The 14,998-nt window shown below is 35.4% G+C and overlaps 3 protein-coding genes across 3 annotated transcripts; all 3 read left to right on the top strand.

Annotated features, from left to right (window-relative positions):
• Positions 1–103: 103 nt before the first annotated feature.
• LOC105952337 (uncharacterized) lies at positions 104–1,781 on the top strand. The gene has a single exon (XM_012975881.2). The coding sequence runs from the start codon at positions 308–310 to the stop codon at positions 1,502–1,504; it is 1,197 nt and encodes a 398-aa protein (XP_012831335.2). The 5' UTR covers positions 104–307; the 3' UTR covers positions 1,505–1,781.
• A 427-nt stretch (positions 1,782–2,208) lies between these two features.
• Positions 2,209–3,280, top strand: LOC105952338 (uncharacterized). The gene has a single exon (XM_012975882.2). The coding sequence runs from the start codon at positions 2,335–2,337 to the stop codon at positions 3,175–3,177; it is 843 nt and encodes a 280-aa protein (XP_012831336.2). The 5' UTR covers positions 2,209–2,334; the 3' UTR covers positions 3,178–3,280.
• Positions 3,281–8,380: 5,100 nt separating this feature from the next.
• On the top strand, positions 8,381–10,140 carry LOC105952340 (homeobox-leucine zipper protein HAT1). The gene is made up of 4 exons (XM_012975883.2): positions 8,381–8,900; positions 8,978–9,360; positions 9,471–9,550; positions 9,645–10,140. Exons 1-4 carry the CDS (start codon positions 8,549–8,551, stop codon positions 9,982–9,984), a joined length of 1,155 nt encoding a protein of 384 aa, XP_012831337.2. The 5' UTR covers positions 8,381–8,548; the 3' UTR covers positions 9,985–10,140.
• The last annotated feature ends 4,858 nt before the right edge of the window (positions 10,141–14,998 follow it).

Genomic DNA, 14,998 nt, shown 5'->3' with positions numbered 1-14,998 from the left:
AGAAAAGGACACAAATGGAAAATCACTCTACACGAGATAAAAATTCATCGCTCCTCCGCCCAGGTTCACAACCCTAGTATTTCAATCTTTTGATTTTGTTCCCCAAATGTTTGTATACATGCATTCACCCAATTATGTGTTTCTCAATTAAGGGTTTCTAAATCCCTAATTTTGCTAATTTCAAGGTTCAATCTTCATTCTCGGTTTCCGAACCCACTCTGGGTATTCAAATTTTTTTCAAAGTTTCTAGCTTTAACTGAAGTGGGCTTTTGTAATTTTGAGATCTTGCAATTTTGTTTTTTTTCCAATGGGTGATGATAATTCGATGGATGATGATAATTTGATGGATGTGAACCTAATGGATCTTGATTTGAACCAAGAACCCACCGACCAACCTTTGCGTAGGGTCGAAAGATACGGGTCGTTATTGAACGAGTTGGAAACGGCCCACGGTAGGATAGAGGAGAGGATTCGACAGCTAGAGGCTGTCAGTGCTCGTGCAAGGCAGCGGCAGAGGTGGCGGCAATCGAGGAATTCGCCGGAAGTTAGTTATACCCCCGTTGAAACAATGGTTGATGTCGGCCAGAGTGCCGCCCCGAACGAAAACGGTAACACTTTGGCTATTGTAGAAAGAACCACCGAGAGGGGAAAAGGTTGTAAAAGAGATAGTTCCCATTTGGTGGCGCAAGCGTTAGAGATAGATTCCGATGCTAAGAAGAAGTTTGATAAAGAGAGTGGGAGCTTTTACGATTGTAATATATGTTTGGAGATGGCGAACGAGCCCGTGTTAACTTGCTGCGGTCATTTATTCTGTTGGCCGTGTTTTTTCCAGGTGTCGAAAATCGATTCGTCGACGGCTTCGAATCCTTCTAAAGAATGCCCCGTTTGTAAGGGAGAGGTTTCGGACACAACCGTGATTCCCATTTACGGAAACGGTGGGGCCCACGAAAGCGCTGTGTGCGAAACGGAATCTGGCTTGAAGATTCCACCGAGGCCAAAAGCTCGTAGAGTCGAGAGCGTTAGGCAGCAGCGTATTGCGCAGGGCTTATCTCATGTTCCCGTCGCGGAAGCACTTAGGCGAATCAGAATTAGTATCGGCGCAACTGGCAATCGAACGCAGCCGAATTCAGAAACTAGTGGGGGCCCACGAATAAGGATGCATCAAGTTTCGAGGGTATTATCGGAAAGTGCCGCTTCTCTCTCCTCACTCTCGTCGGCTCTGAGTAATGCTGAAAGATTGGTTGAAGATCTCGAAACGGTTATTAACAACAGGCTGTTGCAAAACGAGACGCGGGCTTTCTTAGCCGATGTCATAAATAATCCTTCTGCTAGAGCCGTGCAAACGAATAACGAGGCTCCGAATTCAACCCCTGATAGCAATGGTGGTGCCGCCGCCGCCCCGTCTTCTTCGTCTTCTTCTGTTAGAAGAAGAAGCCTTCTTTCGAGGAATTTGGATTTGGACAGTCGAGATGCGCGCGAATCTAGAAGAAGAAGATTGAACTAGGGTTGAAGTTTGTTTTTTTTAGTCTCTGCTGAAGTAGAGTTTGTTTTCGTGTGCGCATGTCAACTCTTGTTTGTTTTACGTTAGTAACCTTGTTTTCCCTTGTTACAAACTTACAATGCATTCTTGTTTCCAGAACAAAGGTATGCATTTTTCTCCGATTTCGTTGCTAAGAAAAACGCATCACTTTCTTCGTTTTTCGTCGTATGTTTTTACTTTTTCATGCCTGCCGCATTGTATTGTATTAACATTTAAGATTTAAAGATCTCGTCTTCTTTTAGGTTTCGTTCCCTTATGTTCTTCCTCGTAAATCGACCATTCTTGGATAATTTATTTTTTTTTTTATTTTTTTTTATGATGTGATTAATTCGATTTGATTGGATTTGGTGATTTGAATTTAATTCCCTGATGTTAATCTCACGACCTAATTAAGCTCGTTTTCGAGAGCTTAATTATTAAATCGATTGAATTAATAGTTAAGTTCTTGAATGATCGTTGATATTCGATTCTCAAACAAAAGCTTAAGTAGCAGATTGTGTGAATTTAAACACGATCAGATGTTACTATTAGTATTTATTAGAAATTTATTTATTTAATTAAAATTGAATTAATTTAAAATCCGTGTAATTTAGCTGTTTTAGGGTTGTCATTAATTTGTTTCCATATTTTGTTAGAATTTAATTAGCCCACTTCTCTTAAAAAATTTCCTTATCGTAATTAGGACTCTATTTTATCTTTCCTTATATAACTAAGTTTGTGTATGTATATATATATATACATATACCCCCATATATTTCAGAACGTCTTCTTGTAAAACCTGTGTATTGTATACGATGGATCTTGATTCGAACCAAGAACCCACCTCCACCAACCAGCCTTCTTCGGGTCGGGTCGAAACAATCGGACCCTCGTCGAACGATGTGGACGCCGATATGTCACCTCGGAGGAAGTTTCAAATTATGATCGAGGCTATTCGCGCACGCCAACGTGCGCGTGATCAGATGGGCAGAAATTCAACCGGCTATAACAACAGCGCCACCGCCACCGACCGGCCTTCTTCGGGTCGGGTCGAAACAATCGGATCCTCGTCGAACGATGTGGACACCGATATGTCTCTTCGGATGAAGTTTCAAATTAAGATCGAGGCTATTCGCGCACGCCGCCGCGAAAGGGATCAGACGCGCAGAAATCCAACCGGCGAGAGGGGAAAATCATGTTGTTGCGGTAAAAGAGACAGTTCCCATCTGGCGGCGGCGGAACCCTCGGGAAGTGGGGCCCACGGATTTCCCGAGTGCAGTATATGTTTGGACGCGGCGCGTGATCCGGTGTTGACTTGCTGCGGCCACCTGTTCTGCTGGCCGTGTTTTTACCGGGTGCCAAAAGTTGATTCTTGGGCATCTACCAAAGAGTGCCCCGTTTGTAAGGGGGAGGTTTCCGACGACACCGTTACTCCCGTTTACGGAAACGATGGTGGGCCCGCTGTGACGGAATATTCTTCCGAGTTGAGGATTCCGCCTAGGCCCAAAGCCCGTAGGGTCGAGAGCGCTAGGCAACGAATGGCTGGTGGGCCCCTCGAAGGGGTATTATCGGACGCCGTTCGCGATGCAGGAAGCCGACTTGCGCGCCTCGAAACAATTCTATCACAAATTCAGGCTATAAGAAGAAGTTTGAACTGAGAAAAAAATTATTAGGGTAATATTTTGTATTAGTTACTTTTCCAGCTTCTTATTTTACGTTACCAAAATATTATATATTTTGAACTGTTCATATTGTCGATTATATAATTTCTTAATTCTACTATATTGGATATATATTCATGTTGAAACAATCATCATTAATTATTTCTCAACTACTTATTAATAATTTTCAACTAATTTAGAGGATAAAATTGATAAAATTACAATTAATGCATTATTAAAACTCGAAAACCGACAGAATAATTTGGAAGAATTTTCTTTTATCTCCAAACCGACAAAATCGCAGCGATATGGTTAATATTTTCTTTACAAATACGTCTTAATTAGTCGTACGTTATCTTGTAATACGACGATCAACAATAAACTAACACGAGATCCCTACGACGTAATCGAAAGATGATTATGAACGAATGATTTAAATTAAACTCTAATTATACTTTGATTAATTTAATTGTGGGCCGGAGACATTTATTTATTTCGACATTCGCTTATAATTGGGCCCATATCTGTAATTATGAATTTGAGCTTATAATAATATTATAATTGGAATAAATAATAAAAATAAATATCATAGGACAAGGAGCCATGTTTTAATACATGACAATGATTGCAATTGTTGGAGAGTTGTCCCCTTCACTCCTCCATCAAGTGGTCCCACCTTTGGGCTCGTACGTGTACAATTCATGATTATATGATTATTATTTATATATAATATAATTTAGATATTACCTTAGCTTCTTTAAAAAAAAAAAGATTCATCTCATATTTTCTTAATATCGAAATTTATTTAAATAATCGTCAAGAAATTAAAAATGTATCACGCCTTTGGGGGTTCTTTAATTTGCAATAATTGACATCATGCAACCTCGTTCATGTATATATATATATATATATATATATATATATATATATATATATATATATATATATATATATATATATATATATAGATTTGGCATGACTCGTGAGGGAAGCCACGTAATCTTGTATGAATGCATACTACTTCAAAGAATAATATTATCAAAAGATGCATGAAAATTGATACACATATTACATAATCATTAAAAATAGATTATACATACATTTGTATTTCATTATTTAAAAATATATTGTGTGGCAATTAGTGCTTGATAATATTCTTTTTATACATGAAAATAACAATATTTTAGTAATGCGTTCATTTTTTAATTATAAATTAAATAATAAATAAACCCATTAAAAAGCAGGGGAGCATGAGTTATAGCTCTTCAAATAATTCCTTTTTGGTAAATTACACCTGCACCCCTGATCTATGATAAAATAACTCTAAGGTCCCTGTGGTATTGGAAATTATAATTACCCCCTTAAATATTTTTAGAAACTCTAACGGAATAATGAATTCGATAAGTTATTCCAATAAAGTTCTAACGGGCTTTTAATTTCAAAAAGTGGTGGAGAAAACATAAATCTAGGGGTAATTTAAAAAATGTTGGGGGATGCATGACACCCTTATCTATATGTTATTTCCACAATTTCCTGAAACTAGTTTGTTAGAAACTCGAATGGGATAACTTACTGAATGCATTATCCCGTTAGAGTTTCTAACAATATTTCAGGATGTGATTGTAATTACCGATACCACAGGGACCTTAGAGTTATTTAAGTATATATCAGTGGTGCATGTGAAATTTATCCATTGTTTGAGGTCAAATAAATTAAATTCGATTCGATTTAGAATCATTCACATTTCACATTCCTAAGTCCTAACTCATTTGGGTTGAACCTACCCATTTATTTATTTATTTAATTACTGTTTAATAGTCCTAATAAATAGGCATGAATTAAATTAGATATATAATGGTGGTGTTTCTTGGAGAAATCAAAAAAAGAAGATCCGAAAATCAAATTGGATTTGACTTGACCCTGCCCAAAAACAAGAGACCCATTAATTGTGAGTCAAATATGTTTAATTTTATTTTATTATTTTAAATAAAATATCTTCTTTTAATGTAAGGTATCATATAATCTCACTTAACTGCCCAACGGACTACTCCAGATTGTCTCTTCTCAGCGGACCCTACTCCGTCTTACGTGCTGCAAAAGTATTTCCCATCAAACCTACCATCATCTTACACGTGTCACCGCACACATATCTTTTATTTTCTTTTGTAATTATTTGGGCAAATTACACTAACATCGAGTTAAATCAAATTACAAAAACTCGTTTGTAGTGTTAAATTTAGTGAAATCTTCTTAGTTATATGGAATATTCTTAAGTTTGTACCCATTTTATCCCATTCGAGCTCCACATTTTGAAGCTAGATGATCATAAGATGTGTTTTTTTGGCTTGTATATATCAAATTGTGCTACATCAGAAACTGTATTTTTGCACAAAATAAGTACAAACTAGAGAACATTTCTCGTAATCTGATTTTGTTGAATTTGACACCATAAAAGTGGATGTGTAAGAAGATTCATGGTTAGAATTGAATTAGAACAATGTATCTAGTGCATTTTTCCATTAGAGTTTCTAACAATGTTTCAGGGATGGTGTAATTATCAATACTACAAGGACCTTAAAATTATTTTTAGATACATAAAGGGTGTGAGTGTAATTTACCCTAATAAGATCTTTTTTCGATTCTGCGATAGGGCTTTTCCAGTGTGATCTTAGGACTTTTTTCGATTCGTAGATGCGCGTGATAGGGTGTAGATGTTATCAACAAAGCAAGTAGTCCTATTGCTTCCAATAGCTAGGATAGCTAGGAAGCTGAGACTGTACCAAGCGCTTTTATCGAGGTCGGCAACAGAAAGAACCCTCCCGGTTTGCTACTCCAATCACTAAAAGAAGGAAACTGACCAAAGGGTAGAAATTCACTTTAGACTCTACTGTGGCACCCGCTAAAGCAATTGTAGCAGCTCAGGCACCAACTTATTTAGCACACGCTAACAATTGAATTAAGAATGATTGACTTCTAGATAGAATGAGTAGCAGATCATAAATATACGGCAAATTGAACTACTATTTTGAGTTTAGTAGATGTGAAATAAAGAGTCAATGCAGAATAGAATGAGTTCTCATCTTATGATATTAGCTGTAATCGATTGAATGGCCAATCTCCTGCTTTCATTCCGTTTGGAATCAAGATGTGATCTGAGAGCGGATATAGGAATCCCCTGGTAGTGGTAGTTGGGTTGGTGAAATCCGAGAATGGAATAAGGCTGGAATGCTGAGACATATTGGCATTGTATTTTGCCTGAGACTTCCCGCCCGCCCCGTTCGTTATCTTATGGAAGAATTGAGCTTATTGCTGAGCTGGTTATTCAGAGCCAGCAATTGGCTGTCGGATTTCGTCCCGCAACTAGAAGAAGATGGCTTCGGGGGTCACTGTGGTGTGGTTGAATGTAGAGCAGTCCGCCCTTACAGTCTTTGATCAGTAGATTATTTAGAACTTCGGAAGATGGTCAAGGCTTTTATACCAAGCCACTGCACTAGATGAGCATGTAGTCGTCCTAGTAGTCGGCCAAAAATGCCTCTATTCTTTACTAAAATACTATTTCGGATGAATGGGGAATTACGTTGCTCTTTGATCTGCAGAATAAGGCCTAGGAGCTCTCTCTTTTATGGCAGAGATCTCTCCACACCAATCACAATGGGAGAACCCCCACTAATAGGAACAATTGAAGACCTGGTTCTTTCGTCGTTGGACTTCTCAGGCTAACGTTCATATGTCCCTAAAGCCCTAAGGTAGCTAACTATTTTCTATATTCTTAATATCAAGCACAGAAGCAGGAAAGCTACCCACTCAGAAAGTCTTATTCAAAAGCTTTCTTTACTTTAGGAGAGGTCATATAAGACCGTGCTTAAAGGTCTAAAGAGTCACGTTCAATGCCCATCAGCCTACCGGAGGCTAAAGGATGAGCATGAACAAAAGAGCCCGAAGCCAAGGGCATTTTTTTCTACATTGAGACTTCAAAGATTGGAGAAAGCTATGAAGAACATTCAAGGGCTAGATCAATATGGCGGAATGGATTATGAAGATCTCTCCTTCTTGCCAAACATCAAGTTCCCTCACAAGTTGAAGATGCCCGACTTCGCCAAATATGATGGAACTGGAGACCCCACATCTCAAGGTGTATTGCGGAGAGTTAGGGCAATATGGCAATAAGATGCAACTGAGGATGTTCTTGTTCCAAAGGAGTCTGACAGGATCTGCTCTGAAATGGTATGCCCACAGATGGAGAGAGCTGGCAGCACAGGTCAAACCTCCCTTGGATGAGCGAGAAATGATATCCACCTTCCTGGAGGCACAACAGGAACCCTACTATGAAAAATGGATTGCTGCTACCGGAAGCACTTTTGCCGAGTGGAGAGATAATGGACTGATTAAAGGTAGGGACGCCCAAAATCTAGAAAGCGGTCTTTCACGTGTGCGCTTTTGTCATAATGAGTATGTCGGTCAAAACCCCCATTATGTTAATCAACACTATCTAAATTCCAACATATTTCTTCTTTTGCAATTTTTTTTTTTTTAAATACTACATTTTTCGTAACTCATTTCTCCTACTTATTAATTAGGCGGATTTTAGTCTAAAAATAATATTTTTCTAAAATTAAGATATATTTACTGAGATAATGTAGTTTACTAGTTATTCATGAAAGTGAAATTTAACATCAAGAATAGATTGTATGATAAAAAAACCAAAAAAAATATTAATATTTTAAAATATATGGACATATATGATAAAATATATGGCAAATTACAGTTACCCCTGATATAAAATCACTTATCTTATTTGGTAATTACAGCTGCCCACTTCACATGTACTTTTATACAAAAAAATCCCTCATTCACTAAGTAAACTATTTCTATAATAATGAACGTGTAAGACAATACATAATTGATAGAAAATTGTAATTATACAAATAGAAAGGATTTCTCGTAATTTGAATTTTTTTTATAGAGATGGCCATAACCTGCCCTAAAAATATAACTTGAGGAAATCACTCATCGAATATAACATAGAATAACCATGAAAATTCGTAATGCTCGGAAAAAAAAAAAATTGAAGAGAGAGAGAAAATAACAAAAACCTTAAAAAGGAGGAAATAATATAATAATGGACAAATCATTAAATTAAAAAAAATAAAGGAAAAAAAAACATAAAGTGAGGAAAAAGGCAATGACCTACTGTTTTCTTGTCCTCTCTTTTCTCTCCTGTTATTATATACATACATACAGTATATATATATATATACAATTCCACAATTGATAAAGAATCTGTATAAAGACTCCTTTTCCCCTACTGCTTTTTCCCAATCCGAAATCCCTTTCTTCCATATCCTCACCTCGCCTGTAAATTAATTTAATGGAATTAGGGTTGAGCTTAGGGTTCTTGGATAAAAATATCCAGAACCAGAATCAGAAGAAGAAGATCAACAATGGCGGTTTGGATTTCTGTATGGCTTTGGGCCTCAACTCTATCGCAGTTGGGAATGATCCAGAAATCGAAATAAGAAAAACCCAGAAATCTCATGAAAATGACGAGGACGGCGGCGATGGCGGCGGCGGCGGTGGTTGTGAGATTTCAGACGACGGAGATGGCAGCGATGATAATACACTAGGGGAAGCTCATCTTCAGCTCAATCTAGCTCCGGTTGTTCCTCGCCGGAGATTGTCGTCGTCCCATATTCAGTCGTTTCCTTGGTCTTCAGATAATGGTATTTCACACTTTCTCTCTCTAGAAAAGAAATAGTACGGCAGTGAAATTATCTCATGAATTCATTTTATTTTACAGTGTGTGGCCCTTCTGAAGGGAGTTCGGAAAACGGTGGCTCGTCGGGGAACATCGGCGCGGCGGCGGCGTGGGGGCTGGACGTGAACAGGCTGCCGGAGGCAGCCGCCTCCCCGGCGGAGGACGTGTCGTCGGAGAACACCGCCGGATCTCCATTCAACTTGGGCTTCGGCGTTTACAGAAACACCGATAATCCGCCGAGCAGCGGCGCCGCTGGTAAGAGGGACTTCGACGCCGCCGCCGCCGCAAACGACGGCTCCGCCGGCTCATCCAGAGCCAGCGACGACGATGAGAACGGAGTCAACGCCCGGAAAAAGCTCCGGTTGTCGAAAGAACAGTCTGCTTATCTTGAAGAAAGCTTCAAAGAACACAACACCCTCAATCCTGTAAGTATTTTGTATATATATATATATATATGTATATATTTTATTTCCATTAAAATAAATAATTCTATTTAAATTATTAATTAAATTAATTAATTAATTAATTGGGACAGAAACAAAAGCAGGCTCTTGCAAAACAGCTGAATCTCCGACCTCGTCAGGTCGAAGTTTGGTTTCAGAACAGAAGGGCAAGGTTTGTAATTTTTTTATATATATACACACAAATTGTTGTATGTATAGATGTAGAAATGAAAAAAACACACACTAACACCGTGAACTAACGGCAGGACGAAGTTAAAGCAGACGGAGGTTGACTGTGAGTATCTGAAGCGGTGCTGCGAAACGTTGACGGTGGAAAACAGACGGCTGCACAAAGAAGTGCAGGAATTGAGGGCTCTCAAAACAACATCCAATAATCCATTCTACACCCAACTTCCGGCCACCACCCTCACCATGTGCCCGTCGTGTGAACGCGTCGCCACCACCACCGCCGCCGTGTCTCCGCCTACCGCCGCCGCGAACAATAATAATAGTATCCCGAAGGCAATTGGATTTCCAGTGAGCAGACCGAGATTTTACCCCTTTTCACAAACTCCAACGCATCATAATAGTAAAAGCAGTGTGTGATGGGCAAATTAATTAAGAAAGAAGAAAAATAAAATCAAGATAGTATTAATTATTATGGGGGAATTGTTGTTTGTGGTCCTGCGGAATTATGTATATATATATAATATAGGAGATTTTATTTCTTGGTTTTTTTAATTATTATTACTTAGATTTCAATTATTTGTTCTTGCTTGAGCTTAATATTTTTATAAGCTCATAACTATATTTGAATTTTTGTTGGAGAATATATGTAGAAAAAAAAATGTAGTTTGACAAAATAATAATAAAAAACAAAAAAAAAAATGAATTAATTAGTAATTTAGAAATAGTCCGTAAATTCCCATTTCTTTTTCTTGGGAACTTCACAACATTATTATGAAATGATGAATGAGATCTTGCAAGAAATGAGATCTTGCAGCAATTAATTGGAGCAAGTGAATTTATGAGAGATGATCAAAGTTCGAATTCAGTTGCTATCGATCGTTATCTAAAGCTTGTTGCACATGGCATAGTGGTTAGCATAATATGATTTACTTCTCTCCTATGATTTGCAAGCTATTATGTATATTTTTTTTCTTTTTGCCTGTCAATATTTTCAAAGTTGTATTTGTTGTCTCGAGTTTGGGCAAATTACGGTCAACCCCCTAACGTAAGGTCAAATTACGAAAAATTCCCTTTTGGATAGTTACAGTCATTTTTCAACTATGTATTACTTACTTGTCCACTTTGACGATATCAAATTTATCTACTGAATAAGAGATTTTTTTCATAAGAAAATACATAGTTAGGTCGTTTTAATTACCGAAACAGAAATTTTTTTTTCGTAATTTAATTTTACTTATTGTCCTATGTTACCCAAATTTTATTAATACATTTTCACATGCATACTGTGATATTGATAGCATTTTAAATAGGGGTGAGCATAAAAACCGAAAAACCGAAAAACCGAACCGAAAACCGAAAAAACCGAGCCGATATACACCGTCCCGACTTCAAACCGCATACACGGTAAATATTTTTTAAAAAACCGAAAAAATCGGTATGTGTATGGAGAATTTTTTTTTTGCCGAACCGATTTACCGACCCGAACCGATTTGGGAATACAAAACGACATCGTTTGATATATAGTAAAAATCGGTAAGTTTTTTTGGTAATCAATGTGGCCATATTCACATACTTAATATATTTTTTTGAAGATGACATTAATGAGATCAAGTTTATTAGTAGTAATCTCATTCTATTTTTTTATGGCAGCAGGGATTTTTTTTTTTTTTTCTTTAATGGTTGTAAATTTGTTTTATTAAATAGTTTTGGATTGTTACTTGCTAATTTTCTCAAAGAAATGTAATAGAAGTCCAAATTCACCGTTAATCAAGCATCGGTTTTATACCGAACCGATTCGAACCGATAACGAAACCGAAACCAAAAATAAACCGAATTGATACCGATACCGTTCACCGAAAACCGAAAAACCGATTAGTACCGAACCGAAAAAAACCGACATACACGGTTTTAAAATATGAAAAACCGATATTATCGGTACGTGTTTGGATTATCGCAAAAACCGACCCGTACCGACCCGTGCACACCCCTAATTTTAAATATAGTTCCTCATTTTTTTCTTGAACTAATTAAATTAAATGACCATATCTCGAGTGAAGCATCTAATATTGTTTTTCTTTTTATTGGATTTTGATTGAGTGAAGACTATTATAGTATAGAGGAGAGAGAAATGGTTGGGGGAGAAGGGCAAAATAGGGAAATATAATAAATACAATCATTTAAGAGGGGACCAAATATTGGGACAAGTATGGCATATTTATGAATGTGTCTGCTAAAGAGAGGAACCCTTTTATTACCACCAATTATTACATCACACGACTCAAGTACATATTTATATGTATATATAATATCATTTTATTATTATTGGGTTTTTATTTCTAACGTTGCTTCCCACGTGACTCCCCTCATGTCACATCATTGCCTTTATCTACCCCTTGTCCCTCTTTTCATATTTGTTTTTTTAAATTAAATATTGGAGTAGGGGTGTGATCGAGCCGAACTCGTCTATTCTGGCAGGCTCGAGCTCGAGCTTATCTTGTTTATTTTTTGTGGCTCGAACTCAAACTTGAGGCCAATTTGTCAATTTGGAGCTCGAGCTTGAGCCAAAATTCATTATTCTTAATTCATAAGTTTTATTATTAACAAATATTTAAATTATAATAAAACAAATTCAAATAAACAATAAACTGTAATTGTATATTTTTTTTTTATTATTTATATGTTTTTTTATATTATTTAAACAATAAACTGTAATTATATATTTTATTATTATTTATATATTCTTTTTATATTATTGTATAATATTTTATATTATTATACATTATTTAGATAAAAACTAACATATAAAACAAAAATAAAAAAATAAAAAAAAATTACGAACCACAAAAAACAAGCTCAAGCTCAAAAAACTCGAGTTCGAGTTCAAGCTTTTTTCGAGGCGTCTCATCGAGCTCACGAGCGGCTCACCTCATTTAATTTACCACCTCTATATGGGAGTGTTTATTTGGTCTTGATATAATACACGAATAATATAAATACTCTAATTAATGATTGGTATTTTGAGGGATATGCGAAGAAAGTGAAGTTTGGAGTTGCTTACTACACTCGATTATTTACGATGTAGTTCAATCGTAGATCTGATTAAATAATTGTTCACTATAAACACATATACACATAAATGTGTGTATATTTATCGTTAAATCCACCGAATATAAACAACTAGAATTATCATCTAACTACCCAATTTTCTTTTAGGACTTGCACCCAACGTTATTGCATACACAACTATTTATGATTTAATTAAATCACCTACTCCTCATGGATAATTTAATGTAGTATGGTCACCTCAAATTAATTATTATTTCATGCACGCATTCATTAATGGTGCTAAGTTTTGGTTTGTCTTTCTTATTGATTGTTACCTACAATCTTGATCATTACAAGTTTTAAGTATTCGATATTCATACATATATATTTCATTCGTTTCAAAATCAGTGTCGGTTTGGCCATATTGTTTTTCGAGTATCAAGTCTTACTTTTTTTCCACCTTTGCCCTATATCATGGATTGTTCTTACTCGTTAATTTATTTGTACCACTAATTTATCATTCTTCAAGGTTTGTACGAAAACAATTTAGGACAATCTCATTAAAAAGGATGCTATTCAATTAAGTTTATTAATATATGTGTGTTTATTTTAAAAACGACACTTATTTTGAAATGTATGTAGACATAACACTTTTTTAGATGATAAAACCTCTTAATTGTTAACTATGTACTCAATTTGAACCACCAATTGGAAGGTTGTTTGCTAGACAACCATAGGCAATATAATTAGGCATGTTGGTTGGTTGAAAATTAAAAACATTTATTTGAAGTAGGGTATTAGTTATCTCTTAGAAAGTGTACACATCCCTAGTGGAATTTGGAATATATAGCATGTATTGTATATATATTATAGTATTCCACAAGTAATAAATTTTGTGGAGCCATAAGTAACACATTAATATATGCATTATGATCAATGCTTCTAAAAATTTATTAGCATTGTCCCGTAAGGAATGACCAAACAGTTGGAATAATAAGTAAACTTGTGTCAGTTAACTCGAATTCAAATCCTTTTGCCAACGATCGCTAAGTCGAACTTGTCACACATGATTAGCCTAATGTAGTTTATGTCTTGCAAACTATTATACGATAATGTACATATATAGTTGACTGCATATTCTTCTACTACCACAAACAAAATTAATTAATTAATTAATGAATTCGATTAGAAGTGATCATCAAATATTCAAATTGCTTAGTTCATGATTATATATTTTTTTTTTTTTTCTATTTTGTGCTTTAAGCAATATGATTAACCCAAAAGCAGTGGTGTCCACTTAATTTGAAGTGCTTTAAATAATGATTCGTCATTTCTTTTATCTGAATCAGTTATTAATTAAAGTTGATAAAGAACAAAAAAGTTGATAAAGCCAAGTTTTTGTACGTGGAACCTAATTCCACCAAAAATATGCCAATCAACTTAACAGATTTCAAGCTAAAAGCCTTTATTTCATAGGACTATCTTTATAATATCTGAACTAATGTTAAATATCGTTTCAATTTCACGAATACTGTTTTGACTTAAAATGTTATTTTGACCTTTTTCTAACCTCTTTTTGGCTAAATTTAGAACACGTGAATTATAGTTCTTTGAGTTAACTTTCTAATCCAATTTGAATCAACTAAATTGGATGTTGGATGACAAAATTATGCATAGATGAGTTATATTTTGATTTTAGATAGCTAAAATAAAGTTATGATCAATATTTATTGATTCATGTACATCTTTCTCGCCTGATATCGAATATTGGTGATTCAAATTGGATTACAAAAATAACTCAAGGGACTACGAAATACATATTTTGAGTTTTGCCCAATTTCACGTAAAAAATGGTCAAAACCCAAATATAAAGTCACAGTGATATAATAAAAACTGAAACGATCGACGTTTATCGCATTCCATATAATATATACTTTAATAATGAACTCCATCTATATCTAATCACTACCTTTTGATGAAAATGAAATGTCCATATATCACAAAATACTTAGTTGAGGATAAGATTGAGTTACATCAATATATTTTATTCAATTGATTTAAAGTAACCATATAGATGCACAATAATGGGTATTTTGACCATAAATTACACATATGAACTTCATTTGATAAGATGTCCAACTAAATTTCTAAACCAATCAAATTTGCTTTTTTTCTTTTATTTTGAAGGAAAAAGGGAAAATTTTATTTGACTTTTGACTCACATTTGAACAATTCACACACACAAACACAATCAAATAATAATAATAATAAAGAAATGATTTATTGGTGGACAAGGAATTTGAAAAAAGGATATAGTTTTGGTTGAACATGATTACAATATTATTCATGTGTAGTGGGAAATAGGAAAATGTTGGGAAATTCATTG

Source organism: Erythranthe guttata, chromosome 14 (assembly GCF_056151865.1).
Source record: "Erythranthe guttata isolate IM_541 chromosome 14, IM_541, whole genome shotgun sequence".
In the NCBI taxonomy this organism is placed as follows: domain Eukaryota; kingdom Viridiplantae; phylum Streptophyta; class Magnoliopsida; order Lamiales; family Phrymaceae; genus Erythranthe; species Erythranthe guttata.
This window is presented reverse-complemented; position numbering and strand designations above follow the sequence as displayed.